This window comes from Salmo salar, chromosome 02 (genome assembly GCF_965601325.2).
Source record: "Salmo salar chromosome 02, fSalSal1, whole genome shotgun sequence".
In the NCBI taxonomy this organism is placed as follows: domain Eukaryota; kingdom Metazoa; phylum Chordata; class Actinopteri; order Salmoniformes; family Salmonidae; genus Salmo; species Salmo salar.
Window position 1 is genome coordinate 60,286,294 of NC_138292.1, and position 15,034 is coordinate 60,301,327.

At 41.7% G+C, this 15,034-nt stretch overlaps 1 protein-coding gene across 2 annotated transcripts in view; it reads left to right on the forward strand.

Annotated features, from left to right (window-relative positions):
- Positions 1 to 15,034, forward strand: part of LOC106586852 (VPS10 domain-containing receptor SorCS1) — a 169,905-nt gene that overhangs the window by 110,589 nt on the left and 44,282 nt on the right. For both annotated transcript variants that reach the window (XR_001324265.3, XM_014174576.3), the window contains exons 4-9: positions 45 to 203; positions 8,425 to 8,498; positions 10,803 to 10,867; positions 11,803 to 11,921; positions 12,255 to 12,344; positions 14,838 to 15,017. Coding sequence is in view for 1 of the 2 variants with exons in the window: in XM_014174576.3 (XP_014030051.1) it covers positions 45 to 203; positions 8,425 to 8,498; positions 10,803 to 10,867; positions 11,803 to 11,921; positions 12,255 to 12,344; positions 14,838 to 15,017 (687 nt within the window). In the remaining variant the exon portion in view is untranslated. The remainder of the gene's footprint in view (positions 1 to 44; positions 204 to 8,424; positions 8,499 to 10,802; positions 10,868 to 11,802; positions 11,922 to 12,254; positions 12,345 to 14,837; positions 15,018 to 15,034) is intronic.

Consider the following 15,034-nt stretch of genomic DNA (forward strand, 5'->3'; position numbering starts at 1 on the left):
CTCCATGGCTAGCTCTGATTCTATTTCTGTCTTCTCTCATTCAGATCATGCTTCTGACTGACCTGGAGGTGGAAAGCAGCCTGTTGATCAGCTCCGATGAGGGAGCCACCTATCAGAAGTACCGCCTCAGCTTCTACATCCTCAGCCTGCTCTTCCACCCCGAGCAGGAGGACTGGATCCTTGCCTACAGCCATGACCAGAAGGTAAGAGGAGAGGGAGGAGAGAGAACTGACTGACACACGCGACCACACACACACACACACACACACACACACACACACACACACACACACACACACACACACACAGAGATCACTTAACTACTGTATCTGGTAGCTAGCTATAGTCTCTTTTTGTCATCAGAGGCTTTCTGTCTTTCGTCGGTTTTGCCCTCTGTCAGACATCAAAACAAGACGAGCTGTTATGAATGAATGATTCTTTTTTGTTGTTGTTTCGTGTCAAATCGCCAATTGGCAACCCATCCCTGATGGGATTAATTGACACAAACAAACATTACAATAATTCACTATGGTAATTAAATGATAATTCTTCTGAGTCAGGCGGTGGGGTGAGGGATGAGGTGGCATCAGTTGGGGACTAGTTACTCTGCAGTTGAGTGAGTCACGTTACCATGGCGAGAGAGAGAGAGACTTGATTAGCATATCTTGTGGATTGTCAGTGGATTTAAACGTATGATAGCCCTCAACTAAGAAAGTGAGTGGGTTTTTAAGCTATGAGGGTTGATGATTGTTGATTCTATTTAATATATTGGAGTTTAGACGAGTGGCAAAGTCAATTGTTCATTACTTACTCAACGATTTGCTTTATTTTAATACATTGAGTTTCTGTGGCTGAGACTAGAGCCATATACTCTATACCCCATATACTCCATATATAGTGTCATATACTCAATCTACTACATATTGCTGTATATGGAGCCATACTCCATATATAGTGCTATACTGTACACTCAATATTCTACATATATTCCATATATAGTGCCATACACTCAATATACTCCATAGAGTCCTACTCCATATGTGTCTCAGGTGGCCCTACATGAGGATTTTCTGGTGCAGTTTGGGGACTTTAGAGGACGAATCCCTAAGTCCCTTAAGCTCCTCATCCGTTAAATGTAGGCCCGGCAATCCTTCCAATAACTTCAGGAGAAAGCAAAACCAACAGAGGTGAATCCAGATAAACAGTCATATGCACCTTAACAAAGGTTAAATGTGTATTATATACCCTCAGACCGAGGGTTTGACTAATTCCTTTTCTCCATGACTCAGGGATTTGATATCCCCTACAGTATTTTCGGAAAATGCATCAAAGGTATAAAAAAATGTGGCGATGAATCATCAAGATTCTAGTCCAAGGGAATGAAGCGTTGCCGTTTTAAGAATATATGAGACGCTGTCTGATGATGGTAATTACTGATGAACTACTGAGGCAGGAGATGGTAATATGTAAAATATATATTCCAGACCTGCGATTTATAGCAATTTTGAGAATGACCATTACCATTAATAAATGCCTTGCTTGCAGCCAGAGCAATTTGGGCCTAATGTTTTACATCTGATAAATAATGAATGTTTCTCTTTTCTTTCCTGAGGAGGTACTTAGTGTAACTTGGGAGATGTTTGGCTGTAGTTATAAGATACACCTGGCCATGCATATACTGTACACTGAGTGTACAAAACATTAAGAACAGCTTCCTGATGTTGAGTTGAACCAACCCCCAGGGATGCTGGCCCATGTTGACTCCAATGTTTCCCACAGTTGTGTCAAGTTGGCTGGATGTCCTTTGAGCATGAAAAACCCAGCAGTGTTGCCTTTCTTGACACAAACTGGTGTGCCTGGCACCTACAACGATACCCCCTTCATAGGCACTTAAATCTTTTGTCTTGCCCATTCACCCTCTGAATGGCACACATACAAAATCCATGTCTAAATTGTCTCATAGCTTAAAAATCCTTTGTTTACTTGTCTCCTCCACTTCATCTACACTGATTGAAGTGGATTTAACAAGTGATATAAATAAGGGATCATAGCTGTCAACTGGATTCACCTGGTAAGTGTATGTCATGGAAAGAGCAGGTGTTCATAATGTTTCGTACACTTAGTGTATACAGCATACAGGTTTAATATATGTGCGTACCTCTCATTCTCTCTCTCAATCTTTCCCTCTCTCTCTTCCTCCTTTTCTCTCAATCTCAATTGCTCACTCTCCTTACCTACCCCCCTCTCTACTTACCTGACTACCCAGACTCATTGCTCCAGCTAAATGCTACGCCACGCCCACGAGCGTTATTTTATTCTCCGCAATGAGTCTGAATCTGAATACCTCCCTGACGATTTATTGAATGCAAACAAATTCTATCCATTTTGATTGGTCCCAGAAACCGATGGGTTGGGCCAGAGCCAGAACACACGTGGGTAAAGCAGTGGGTTTGAAAACTGGCTTTGATAACCTGATTGGTTAGAAATGATCCAATCACTGATGACTTTGTTTTGTATAACACCCCTCATTTTGACATCACGACAAATAGCTTCAGTGATGGCAGTCTCAGACGAGCAGCGGAAGGATTCAGTTTGAGTCGTCAGGCAACCCCTCTACCTCCCTCCCTCCCTTCCTTCCTTCCTCACTCCCTCTCCCTCTCTCCTGCTCCTGTCTTTCCCCTTTCCTTCATTTTTCTTGCAGTGGTCCCTTAGAGCTATTCCTCCTCATTATTTGCATGTCTTAGATTGAGGAACTTCTAGAAAACACACACACACACACACACACACACACACACACACACACACACACACACACACACACACACACACACACACACACACACACACACACACACACACACACACACACCACACACACACACACACACACACACACACACACACAGAGAGAGAGAGATTACTTATCTACTGTATCTGGTGGCTAGCTACGGTCTCTTTTGTCATCTGAGGCATTCTGTCTTCTGTCGGTTTTGCCCTCTGTCAGACATCAAAACAAGGTGAGCTGTTATGAGTCAGGTGGAGGGTGAGAGTGAGGGGTGAGGCAGCATCAGGGGACAATTTTTTCTGCCGGTGAGTGAGTGGCGTGACCATGGAGAGAGGCTATTGTCTGACTCATTACTCACATTCAGATATGACAAAGAGAGGAGGGAGGAGGGGGAGAGAGGGAGAAGGAGGGAGAGAGAGTGATTAGACGAGTTAGAAACTCGATTGGTGTCGGTGGATGTAACCTGAAAGTAGTCCTGAAGGTAGCCATGAACTTTCCTGAAAGCGAGTAGCATTCACACGAAGTGGGTTGATGATTGTTGACATAACGACACTAGACTGTGTAATATGTTTAAGTTCAACTGAGTGGCAAAGTCAAGTAGTCATAACTTACTCAAACTGATTTGCTCATACTTGAATAAATTCAGTTCTTGTGACTGAAACCAGAGCCATATACTCCATATACAGTGCATTCAGAATGTATTCAGACTCCTTGACTTCTTCAACATTTTGTTACGTTACAGCCTTATTCTAAAATGGATTAAATAGTTATTTTTCCTCATCAATCTACACACAATACTCCATAATGACAAAGCAAAAACAGGTTTTTGGAAATTTTTGCAAATGTATTAAAAACCAACAACTGAAATATCACATTTACATAAGTATTCAGACCCTTTACTCAGTACTTTGTTGAAACACCTTTGGCAGCGATTACAGCCTTGATTCTTCTTGGGCATGACGCTACACGCTTGGCACACCTGTATTTGGGGAGTTTTTCCCATTTTTCTCTGTAGAATCTCTCAAACTCTGTCAGGTTGGATTTGAAGTGTTGCTGCATATCTATTTTCAGGTCCAGAGATGTTTTATTGGGTTCAAGTCCGGGCTCTGGCTAGGCCACTCAAGGACATTCAGAGACTTTCCCGAAGCCACTCCTGCGTTGTCTTGGCTGTGTGCTTCGGGTCGTTGTCCTGTTGGAAGGTGAACCTTCGCCCCAGTCTGTGGTCCTGAGCGCTCTGGAGCAGGTTTTCATCAACGATCTCTCTGTACTTTGCTCCGTTCATCTTTCCCTCAAGCTTGACTAGTTTCCCAGTCCCTCTACGGTGAAGCATGTTGGTTGCAGCATCATGCTGTCAGGATGTTTTTCATCTTTGTCATTATGGGGTATTGTGTGTAGATTGATTGAGGGGAAAAAATAATTTTATCCATTTTAGAATAAGGCTGTAACGTAACAACATTTTGAAAAAGGGAAACGGTCTGAATACTTTCCAAATGCACTGTATAGTGCCATACACTCAACATACTTCATATATTTCATAGAGTCCTATAGATGGTCCTACATGAGGACTTTCTTTTGCAGTATGTGGACTTTTGAGGACCAATACCTAAGTCCCTTAAAAGGAAACTTCACAATTTTTCAACTACATGAACATCACTTCCAGCACAACCCCAACATCAACATATGTGACAATTGTTTATTTCTATGTTTGGTAGTAAAAATAGATAGAGGAAGATATGTGTTTCCAATGACATCATCATTGTGCATCGTGTGATTTTGACCAATTGTGCGTAGGCATTGCCAACTAATTGCCTACTAATTCTCTACTAATTGGTTGATGATGTCCTTGGAAAGACTCATCTTTCTCTGTTGTTTTTACTACAAAACATAGAAATGGGCCATTTTCACATATGTTAATGTTGGGGTGATGCTGGAGATGATGAATATGAAGTAGATTTCCCTTTAAGCTCCTCAATGTAGGCCCGACATTCCTTCCAATAACTTTAGGAGAAAGCAAAACCAACAGAGGTGAACCCCGATAAACAGTTATAATCAAATCAAATCAAATCAAATCAAATCAAATTTATTTTTATATAGCCCTTCGTACATCAGCTGATATTCTCAAAGTGCTGTACAGAAACCCAGCCTAAAACCCCAAACAGCAAGCAAAGCATGTGAAAGAAGCACGGTGGCTAGGAAAAACTCCCTAGGAAAAACTCCCTAGAAAGGCCAAAAACCTAGGAAGAAACCTAGAGAGGAACCAGGCTATGAGGGGTGGCCAGTCCTCTTCTGGCTGTGCAGGGTGGATATTAAAACAGAACATGGTCAAAATGTTAAAATGTTAAAATGTTCATAAATGACCAGCATGGTCAAATAATAATAATCATAGTAGTTGTCGAGGGTGCAACAAGCACGTCCGGTGAACAGGTCAGGGTTCCATAGCCGCAGGCAGAACAGTTGAAACTGGAGCAGCAGCACGGCCAGGTGGACTGGGGACAGCAAGGAGTCATCATACCAGGTAGTCCTGAGGCATGGTCCTAGGGCTCAGGTCCTCCGAGAGAAAGACAGAAAGAGAGAAAGAGAGAATTAGAGAGAGCATATTTAAATACACACAGGACACCGGATAAGACAAGAGAAATACTCCAGATGTAACAGACTGACCCTAGCCCCCCGACACATAAACTACTGCAGCATAAATACTGGAGGCTGAGACAGGAGGGATCAGAAGCACCTTAACAAAGGTTAAACATGTATTATATACCTTTAGACCGAGGGTTTGACTAATTCCTTTTCTCCATGACTCAGGGATTTTATATCCCCATTTAAGCTCAATGAATCAGACAAACATATAAACATTGTGCTTATAATTAATTGATATTGGAGTCTAAGGGAATGAAGTGCATATCTTTATCGAATAAATGGTTATGGAATGGTTAATGAATAAATAATCATCTAATACATGAGACACTGTCTTGTGATGGTAATTGTCTGTGAATTACTGAGGCAAGAGAGAAGGTAATTATGCCAAAGATATATTCCAGACCTGCGATATATAGCCATTTTGAGAATGACCATTACCATGAATAAAATGCCTTGCTTGCAGCCAGAGCCATTTGGGCCTAGTGTTTCACATCTGATAAATAATAATAATAATTTTTCAAGAGGAGATACTTATTGTACTTCAGGAGGTTTTCGGCTGTTGTTATAGGATGCACCTGGCCATGTGTATATATATGCTAGGCTCTCACTTCTTTCTTGACTTTTCTCTTTCTCTCTCTCTCTCTCTGCCTTTCTCTCTCTCTCTCTCTCTCTCTCTCTGTCTATTTTAATCTCACTATCTCTCCTTCTCTCTCTAAATCTCAATCTCTCACTCTCCCCTCGTCTCCCTCTATCTCCTGCTTCTGCTCCCGTCTTTCCCATTCTATTTATTTACTCCCTTGGAGCTATTCGTCCTTCCTCCTTGGCATTTCCTAGATTGGAGAACTGGCTCTCTAGCCAGTACTTATTTCAGTGTACAAATCCCTCTCACTCTCCCTCCTCTCCAACTTGCCTGACTAAGTGCTAACACTGTATGTGTCTCAAATGGCATCCTATTCCCTATATGATGCACTACTTTTGACCAGATCCGTAAGGGCCCTGGTTAAAATTAGTGCACTAACCTAGGGAATAGGGTGCAATTTGAGACACAACCTCAGTGTGGGGGTTAGCTAATTAGTCAGAGTGATTTCCTGCCTCTCTACCCCTTCTTCTTGCATCTGTTTAATTCAACTCTGTTCCTTATGAAAGTCATAGCTCAGCTCAAATAGCATTTTCACATTTTCCATTGCCATGTATTGACATAGAAATATATTGACCATGTTCTGTGGCCAGAATAGCATATGATCATAGGCAGATATTGTATAAGGCACAAATGGTATGGAAGGAACCGACTGTATAGTACATGCAGTACAGTACTGTACATACATAGTAGTAACGTGTTCAACCTGACCTGATCTAATGTTATGACATGGTTATGGAATGTTTAATGATGTTACAAATGGTATTAGTATGTGTTGTGGACTGAAGACCTTAATGGTTGGCCTTCACTGGTGTTCTTTGAAGACCATTGTGTAAAGACCTTGTTAAAGACCTTATGTAATGGACCATCATTTCACTACAGTTCAAATGCCTGCAATTCAGCTTAGTTTTAATGGTGGTTCGGATTAGTTTAATTAAACATGATTATCAATTGAATAACAACAACTGTCAAGGGGATTATTTGAATGAAAATGTGCTGATATTGAGGTCTGTTAACTGAGGCCTTGACTTCACCCTTCAGGAAAGAGTAAATAAATACAATTTAAAAAATAAACAAATATAAACAAACAGTATCACCATTCAGTTGGCCGTTAATAAATGACTGTTTACATGTTATGCTTGATTGCTCACGTTTAAAATGGAAAAAGTCCACAAACTAAAACAATTAAATAAAGTCTCATGCCTCGTTGACTTCTCTGCTGTAATCAGTAAACTAATACATAATTTGGCTTAGCTGTCGGAGGTGTTTTTGTAAAAAAAAGAAAGTAACACATCCAAACTTTCACAACTTTACCATTCTCACTTGTTTTGCACCTCATTGGCTGGACAGAAGTAAACAAATTAAGCTAAAAAAATACCAAACAAAATAAATCCCAATATTGACATTATTCATGAATAGTTCACAGTAACCAGTTAGTAAGAAAAAATACTGACTCCAAAATAAATAATGAAAAAAGAAGCAACCAAAAGGCATTTATTCCATGCTTATTCAGGATATTCAGTTGTACCATGCTTCCTTCCCCAAATAAGCTTTCCTGTTTCTTGAAAGAATCCCCCCTCGGCTCAAACCATCTACCGATTGAGATTGCGATATCTGTGTGTGTGTGTGTGTGTGCGTGTGTGTGTGTGTGTGTGTGTGCCCGTGTGTGCGAACCATCTCTGTGTAGCAGCTCTCAGTAGAGATTGGGATATCTCAGCAACCTACCGAAGTGCTGACTTGCGAAACAATGTTCACATTGAGACCACCGGTTGCGCCGCGGCTCCCCTGCTAGGCCCCCCGCCACACACACACACACACACATCAGCCCCCCCCCCCCCCCTCCCCCCCGCTGATCTCTAGCCTTGTTAGGAGTATGTAGCCATATCTCCAGTACAATGACACCCTCACCATACACAATCCCTTTTACAGCTTCATATTTAACCTGGGAATGTGTGTGGGGTTTTCACATGGAAAGAATGTGTGGAGAATTGACAGATTGTGTCCTCAGCTTCAGCCCTGTTCTGGTGATTCTTCTGAGGCACATTTTTGTTGCTCTCTTGTGCCATGTAGGTAACATAGCTTCTCAAGAATGTAAATGAACTTGAGAGCAATTTTTCCTACGGAAGTAGAAGTAATTGCATGATTGCATTACTTGTGAAGTGAACAGGACTAATTATATAACGAGTTATGCTCATATTGTATCACATTGACTGTAATGGGAAAATGCTAAACTATTTGAATTAAAGTAAATTATATCTGGACTGTCATTTAGGGTTTGTGTTGAATGATTATTTTACAGTATTCATTTACTCTGTCTTGTCTAACTGAATACAGTATGTAATGCCCATCGGCTTTCTCCCCACAGCTGTACAGCTCGGTGGAGTTTGGAAGGAGGTGGCAACTTGTCCATGAGAGGGTGGCCCCCAATCGATTCTACTGGTAAGCACAGCAACCTATAACCTTCTTCCTGTCTTCCCTAATGTCAAGACTAACTATACATTGAAATCATTTTTGGTCTTTCCACATTTTTAACGGAAGGAGATATGCCAGAGTGAATCCTCTTCTTTGCATTACATTATTGATGTGTGTGCACCTGTGCTTTCTCAACATGAGATAGCAAGGTACTGGCACTCCAAAGAGGTTCAGACTTCTAACGAATGCAGCGGCCCATTAGGGCATGTTAGTGAATTCACTGCACTGAATGGTTCAGCATTTGAAATGCAGCTAACGATGTAGTCTTCATTTGGTTGAGCGTGGCTAGTGGACACGGGAATGTGAACAGACCGAGTTGTCAACACATGAGTGGGATTTTGGATGAGTTTTGTGATTTCAGTCGGACCTGTTGGAGCTCTGGAGGGTCCTGTTCAATGTTATTCTAAAGCAAGGTTATATACAAGGTTTTGGAGTTACGTTTGGAATGTTAGTTTGAGGGAGTTAAATGGATTTGGATATGCATGAAATACCTTGTACAATTAATGCTACGAATATATATTTATTCTTCTTTTTTATGAACTTCTCCATCATGGGATACAGCAGTCCTTGATAATACTTGATAATAAGAGCATTGTAGTTTGATTTGATCTTCTGTTTGAACCATATAGCCTTAGGTCTTTGAAAGCATGACCTTACTTGACTGTCAGTCAAATCCACCCCATGAGAATGCTCTTGTCTTCTATCTATATTCTGCTGGGATTTGATCTTCCTTCTACTGTTTCATTTCTTGTTATCTTCCTCTGTTCTTCATCTGTTCTACTTCGTAGCTGGTCCCACATCTGCCAGACATGAACTGTCAAATCCAGTCATTTTTAAACACAACTGGCTTAAATCGGATGTATAAAAAAAAAGCTTTTGTTGAGTAAATTCGTGAGAAACTGTCAGTGGTAACAAGCTAGGCAGTTCTGGGAAGAGGATGCCTAGAGGGTTTGCTTCTGCACTCCTTGAGTGAGTGAGATTTATTTTTAGGACTGTGTGAACCCTGTTAATAAGGTTTTGGGAAACTTCCTTTCTGAATCGGACCATTGTAGTTGAAAAGAAAAGGCACAGTCGTGAGCAGGTTAACGTGTTTTGTCATGAATCTTGTTCTGGAGCCAGCTTTGCAGAGTGGTCGCTAGCACAGCCACAAATTCATAAAATCTGATTTTCAACCTAACCCTAATCTTAATCACGCTGCTAACCCTGATGCCAAACCCTAACATTAAATTAGACCAAAGAGCTAATACATTTTTACAATATAGCCAATTTTGACTTTGCAGCTGGCCCATCAAGCTAAAATCGCTTAGTTCTGACTTGAGGACAGGACTCGTCCCAAAAAACGTCAACCTGCCAGTCGTGAGCAGATTTTCATCTAGAATCTGTATCACATCTATAGATCACATCCTCTCTGGGTTTTTTATGTGAGGCAAGAGCTCCATCTCATGAAAATCCTTCTAATCATTTTTACCTATTTAAACCACTAGTCTCAAGGGAGACAACATCACAGCTAATCACATGTCAAATCATTATTACTGCCCCTTATATCTTCCCACATTGTAGATGTAGATTCAAACTCACCACTAGTACAGTCTATGAGAATTGAAATAGGTGAGCTTAAAGAATGGTTGTTCACCCTTAGTTTTTAAACTTAAGAGAGAATGAGGGAGAAAGGTAAATAGGTCAGTCTCCAGAGATTATGCGTTTTATCTAGGAAATCACCAATACTGCCAAAAAGTGCCATAATTAAGACCAGGGGGTGGGCTCTGTGCGTGATCTCATCTCCCTTTGTGTGCTGTCCTCTTTGCTCTATGAAGATATCCCTCTGATTTCCTTTTAGTAAATATTTCAGGCCTGTAATGATTTTGTGCAGCTGCACCGTGTCTGCGGGCGTTCTGAGCAAGCAAATCAATTACTTTCCCTCTTGCTAATTTCAGGATGTGTTCCCCATCAATCTGTCAGGAAAGTAAGGGCAGTTTGGTACGGTTTGGCCTTCAACACGGTAACATCACACGTAACACCTGAGGTAGTTTTCCTTTTTACCTCAATGAACAACCTTTTGAGGTGTTCCTCAGGGTTATAGCCTGGGGCCCTTGAATTTTCTGGCAATCGTCATTCTGGTTGTCATTTCCCTCAGTGTTCTGAATTTATCTGACAAGCAATCTCAGGGATAAGAAGGTAAGTATAAGCTCGGTAGCATCAGTGAAATCCTTCTTTCCTTCCTTGCTAAAGAATAGTGATGTACCTGAAAGAAATGTGTCTTCTCCCCCGCAGGTCAAAAACGGGTTTAGACAAAGAACCGGGCTTAATTCACCTGGAAACCATCATCTCTGAAGGACGTGAGTAATTAAATTTTCAGAGTTCCTGCTCTGTTCCTCAATTTTCCAGTGTCTCTACTGTACCATGAGCCTTGAACTAAAGTGGAAAGGGATTGAGAGGGTATGTAGGGCTACGGGCCACACGGTTGAAGGCGTGGGGGACGCACAATGACGATTGAGAAAAGTAATGCATATATTAGAATGCCTTTTAAACCAGAGTGATCCCGATACTCGACATTCTGAATGTCAATGGAATGGATGGAAACATAATGGCCACCTGTCCGTGTTTTGGCACGGACAGAATTCATTTGAATGGATCTACCTGATACAGTGACGCAATACGCATGATACAATACCAATTCACAATTTCTGTTTTACTACTCTGTCATGAACATATTATATTTACCATGTATCCTAACGTCAAAAGGTTGAGACAGATATGGAGGTAACACATGACATACACACCTCATAGTTAATCTACGCCATTGTACTGGGGATGCATCTCTCAAAACTTAAGGGGTATTCTTCCCGGCCCTCAACTAACTCAGTAGTCAAAAATAGAAGCTCCCCTCTAATCCCTGACAGAAAGCAAACAACCACCCTTTTGGCCGGGGTCATCCCCAGTTAGCAGCCGCCACAGATACAGACACCCTTGTGACAGCGCAAGCTTTGCCCCAGTATGGCCATCACCATTGATCACGCGGCTCGCCTAACACACAGGGACAGCCAGTCCCACACCTCTCTCCCCACCTCACACCGCGATTGAGGGGAAAGAAAGCAATTGGCCTCCTTGGTCCACCCTCCACTTTCCCCTCGCTTTTCACTCACCACTTTATTGACGCAATTAATGTGAGACACCTGATGGAAGGCTAGCTCGCTGTGAAGGCTGCCTGTCCCCCATTGGCTAATATGATCATTGGTTCAATGGCTGCGGTTTCTTCTCTCCGTGTGTGCAGAGGCGCTGTACGTCACCTGCAAGCTGCAGAACTGCACCGAGGCCAATAAGGGCAAGCCGTTTCCTGGCTACATTGACCCCAATTCCCTTGTGGTGCAAGACGAGTATGTTTTTGTCCAGGTAGGTAATTGCCCATATCTGACGTGAACCGGAAGTTAGAAGGACATGAACCAGAACAGAGCTGTGTATGTGTGTGTAAGAGAACATGTAATAGGATTATCAGAAATGTTGAGATCATATCAGTATGTATATTGCGTGAATATGATATTGGGATTGATGTGTTATACTGCTTGAATGTGAACGAACAATGGTATGTGTGTGAGAGAGAACATGCTATACGTTTATTGGAAATGTATTATAACAGATTATATTAATCAGGGCTTTAGTATGTAGTATGGTTGATGGGTCGTATATCTTGAATGCGTTTTCATTCAATGGTTTCATGACCTGCAGGTGTCAACTGGTGGGCGTCCAATCTACTACGTGTCAGCCAAGCGGGAAGTCTTCACACCCATGAAGCTACCCAAGTACACCTTGCCTAAGGTATAACCCACAGACCCACATGGTCATACAATGGTCGATCAACATTCCAGGATAGGAGCAGAAGCAGGGAGACAGAGTAGAGGGAACAGAAGCAGGAAGACTGAGTAGGGAGAACAGAAGCAGGAAGACAGAGTAGGGAGAACAGAAGCAGGAAGACAGAGTAGAGGGTGCAGAAGTGTCTAGGGCTCATGCCGGGAACAAACCGGGATCCCTGCTGCAGGAGGAAGTATATGGTTCCGGAAGCGAGAGTGTTATCCACTCGACCAGACTCCGGTCCAGTGGTTATATATCTATGTTTCAACCTACCTTAAATGCATCAAAAGAATAATCTCTATGGGAATTCAAACCTAAGCCATCATGAGACCAATACTGGAAACAACACAGGTAGCTTTCTATCCAGCATCTCTTTGTTATTTATGAGTGAACTGAGGCCAAAACCAACTGCCGTTATTTCTGCCATTGTTATTCAATGCAGCTATATGCTTGTGGTCTCTCTTGTGGCCTTCCCGCCTCTCCATTGACAATTAAACATGTTTCATTCAATCAAGCCATGGGCCATCCTAGTCTCTCTCTCTCTCTCTCTCTCTCTCTCTCTCTCGCTCTCTCGCTCTCTCTCGCTCGCTCTCGCTCGCTCTCGCTCTCTCGCTCTCTACACACTGAGGTGTGCAGGCGCAGTCAGAGGTAGATGAAATTCACTAGTGAGAACAGCTTGTGTCCCTCTGTGTTAGTGCGGGCCGACGAGCACACAATTCAAGTTAATAAGTGCAATATCCTCCTCGCAGGAGTTACGTTGGTGAGAATGAGGTCGGATACTGATTTATTCTTATGATTAAACCCAGCGGGGGTGGGATGGGTAAATTGCGTAGACGGAGGTTCTCGAAAGGCCACTGTAATACACCCGTTAACATATTACTATTAACAGGCGTTGATTTTGGGTACATGGAAATCAAAACTGATTCAAAGTGTCAATTTTTAAGGTTAATCAAGGGAGAGGTTAGATTCGATTGTAATTTATGTTATTTACTTGTGATTATGCGGCGGATTAATTAGAATGCATTCTAAATAAACTATCATCTCCATTGGGGAGCTACAGTAGTTAGAGAGAGTACCAAATCAACATTTTATTTAATCAGATCACTTACTTCTGAAGCAGTAGATTGTTTTCCTGTTACCTTACTGGTGAAAAGGAGGGGGAAGCTATACATTTCGAGAGTTACATACTGCACCACCTCTGTTCATTTGATAATTACATGGGGATTTTAAAATTGGAGGTGTGAGTTTGAGTCTGTGTTGCTTGATTCTCTCTTCATTAAGTTGTTAATTCCAGTGTAATTTCACTGTAATTACTATTGTGTAATTATTCTATTGTGTAAGTGAAATTACAGTTGGCCTGCATGTCATTAATTAAATCTGATTGTTTCACCAATGCAATCTATTTGAAATGGTTAGCTACCAACTAATTATTGAATTGTAATTAAACAAAATCGCTGTAAAAATGATTCATTTAAATGTTCATTTAAATGTTCAATTAACTTAGTGCACCAAACATTGAGTTGCCCTCAGAACAGCCTCAATTCGTCACTCTACAAGGTGTCAAAAGCGTTCCACAGGGATACCGGCCCATGTTGACTCCAATGATTCCCACAGTTGTGTCAAGTTGGCTGGATGTACTTTGGATGGTGGACCATTCTTGATACACACAGGAAACTGTCGAGCGTGAAAAACTCAGCAGCGTTGAAGTTCTTGACACAAACCGGTGCGGCTGGCACCTACTACTATACCCCATTCAAAGGCACAAATCCTTTGTCTTGCCCATTCACACTGAATGGCAAGAATACACATGTCACGGCTGTCTGAAGGATGGGACCAAAGCGCAGTGTGTGTATCGTTCCACATTTTATTTCAACTGTGAAACTATGCAAGACATACAAATACACTAATGAACAAAATAACAAACCGTGACGAAGAGGTGCAACATACACTTACTCAAAATACAATCTCCCACAACCCCAGGTGGGAAAAACAACTACTTAATATGATCTCCAATTAAAGACAACGATGACCTCTAATTGGAGATCATCCCAACAAAAAAGAAACATAGAAATACAGAAACTAGAACATAGAAAATCTATACTAGTCACGCCCTGACCTACTCTACCATAGAAAATAACAGCTTCTATGGTCAGGACGTGACAACACAATACTTGTCTCAATTTTCTCAATGCTTAAAAATAATTTTATCACCTGTCTCCTCCCCTTCCTCTACACTGATTGAAGTGGATTTAACAAGTGACATCAATAAGGGATCATAGTTTTCCCCTGGTCAGTCTATGTCATGGAAAGAGCAGGTATTCCTGATGTTTTGTACACTCAGTGTATATTAGTCTGTAATTAATTACAGCTTGAAAATGTATGTATTTGTTCCAATTACATGAAAAAGTATATATGCAACTTATTGTCAAATGTAACCCGCTGACATTCTTTCTCTGCTAGGATCTGCATGTGATCAGTACGGATGAGAACCGGGTGGTTGCGGCGGTGCAGGAGTGGAACCAGAACGACACCTACAACCTGTACGTGTCAGAGACTGGAGGGGTCTTCTACACCCTGGCCCTGGAGAACGTAGTCAGCAGCATGGGGCACGAGGGCAACGTCATGATAGACCTGTATGAGGTAAATATACAACATCA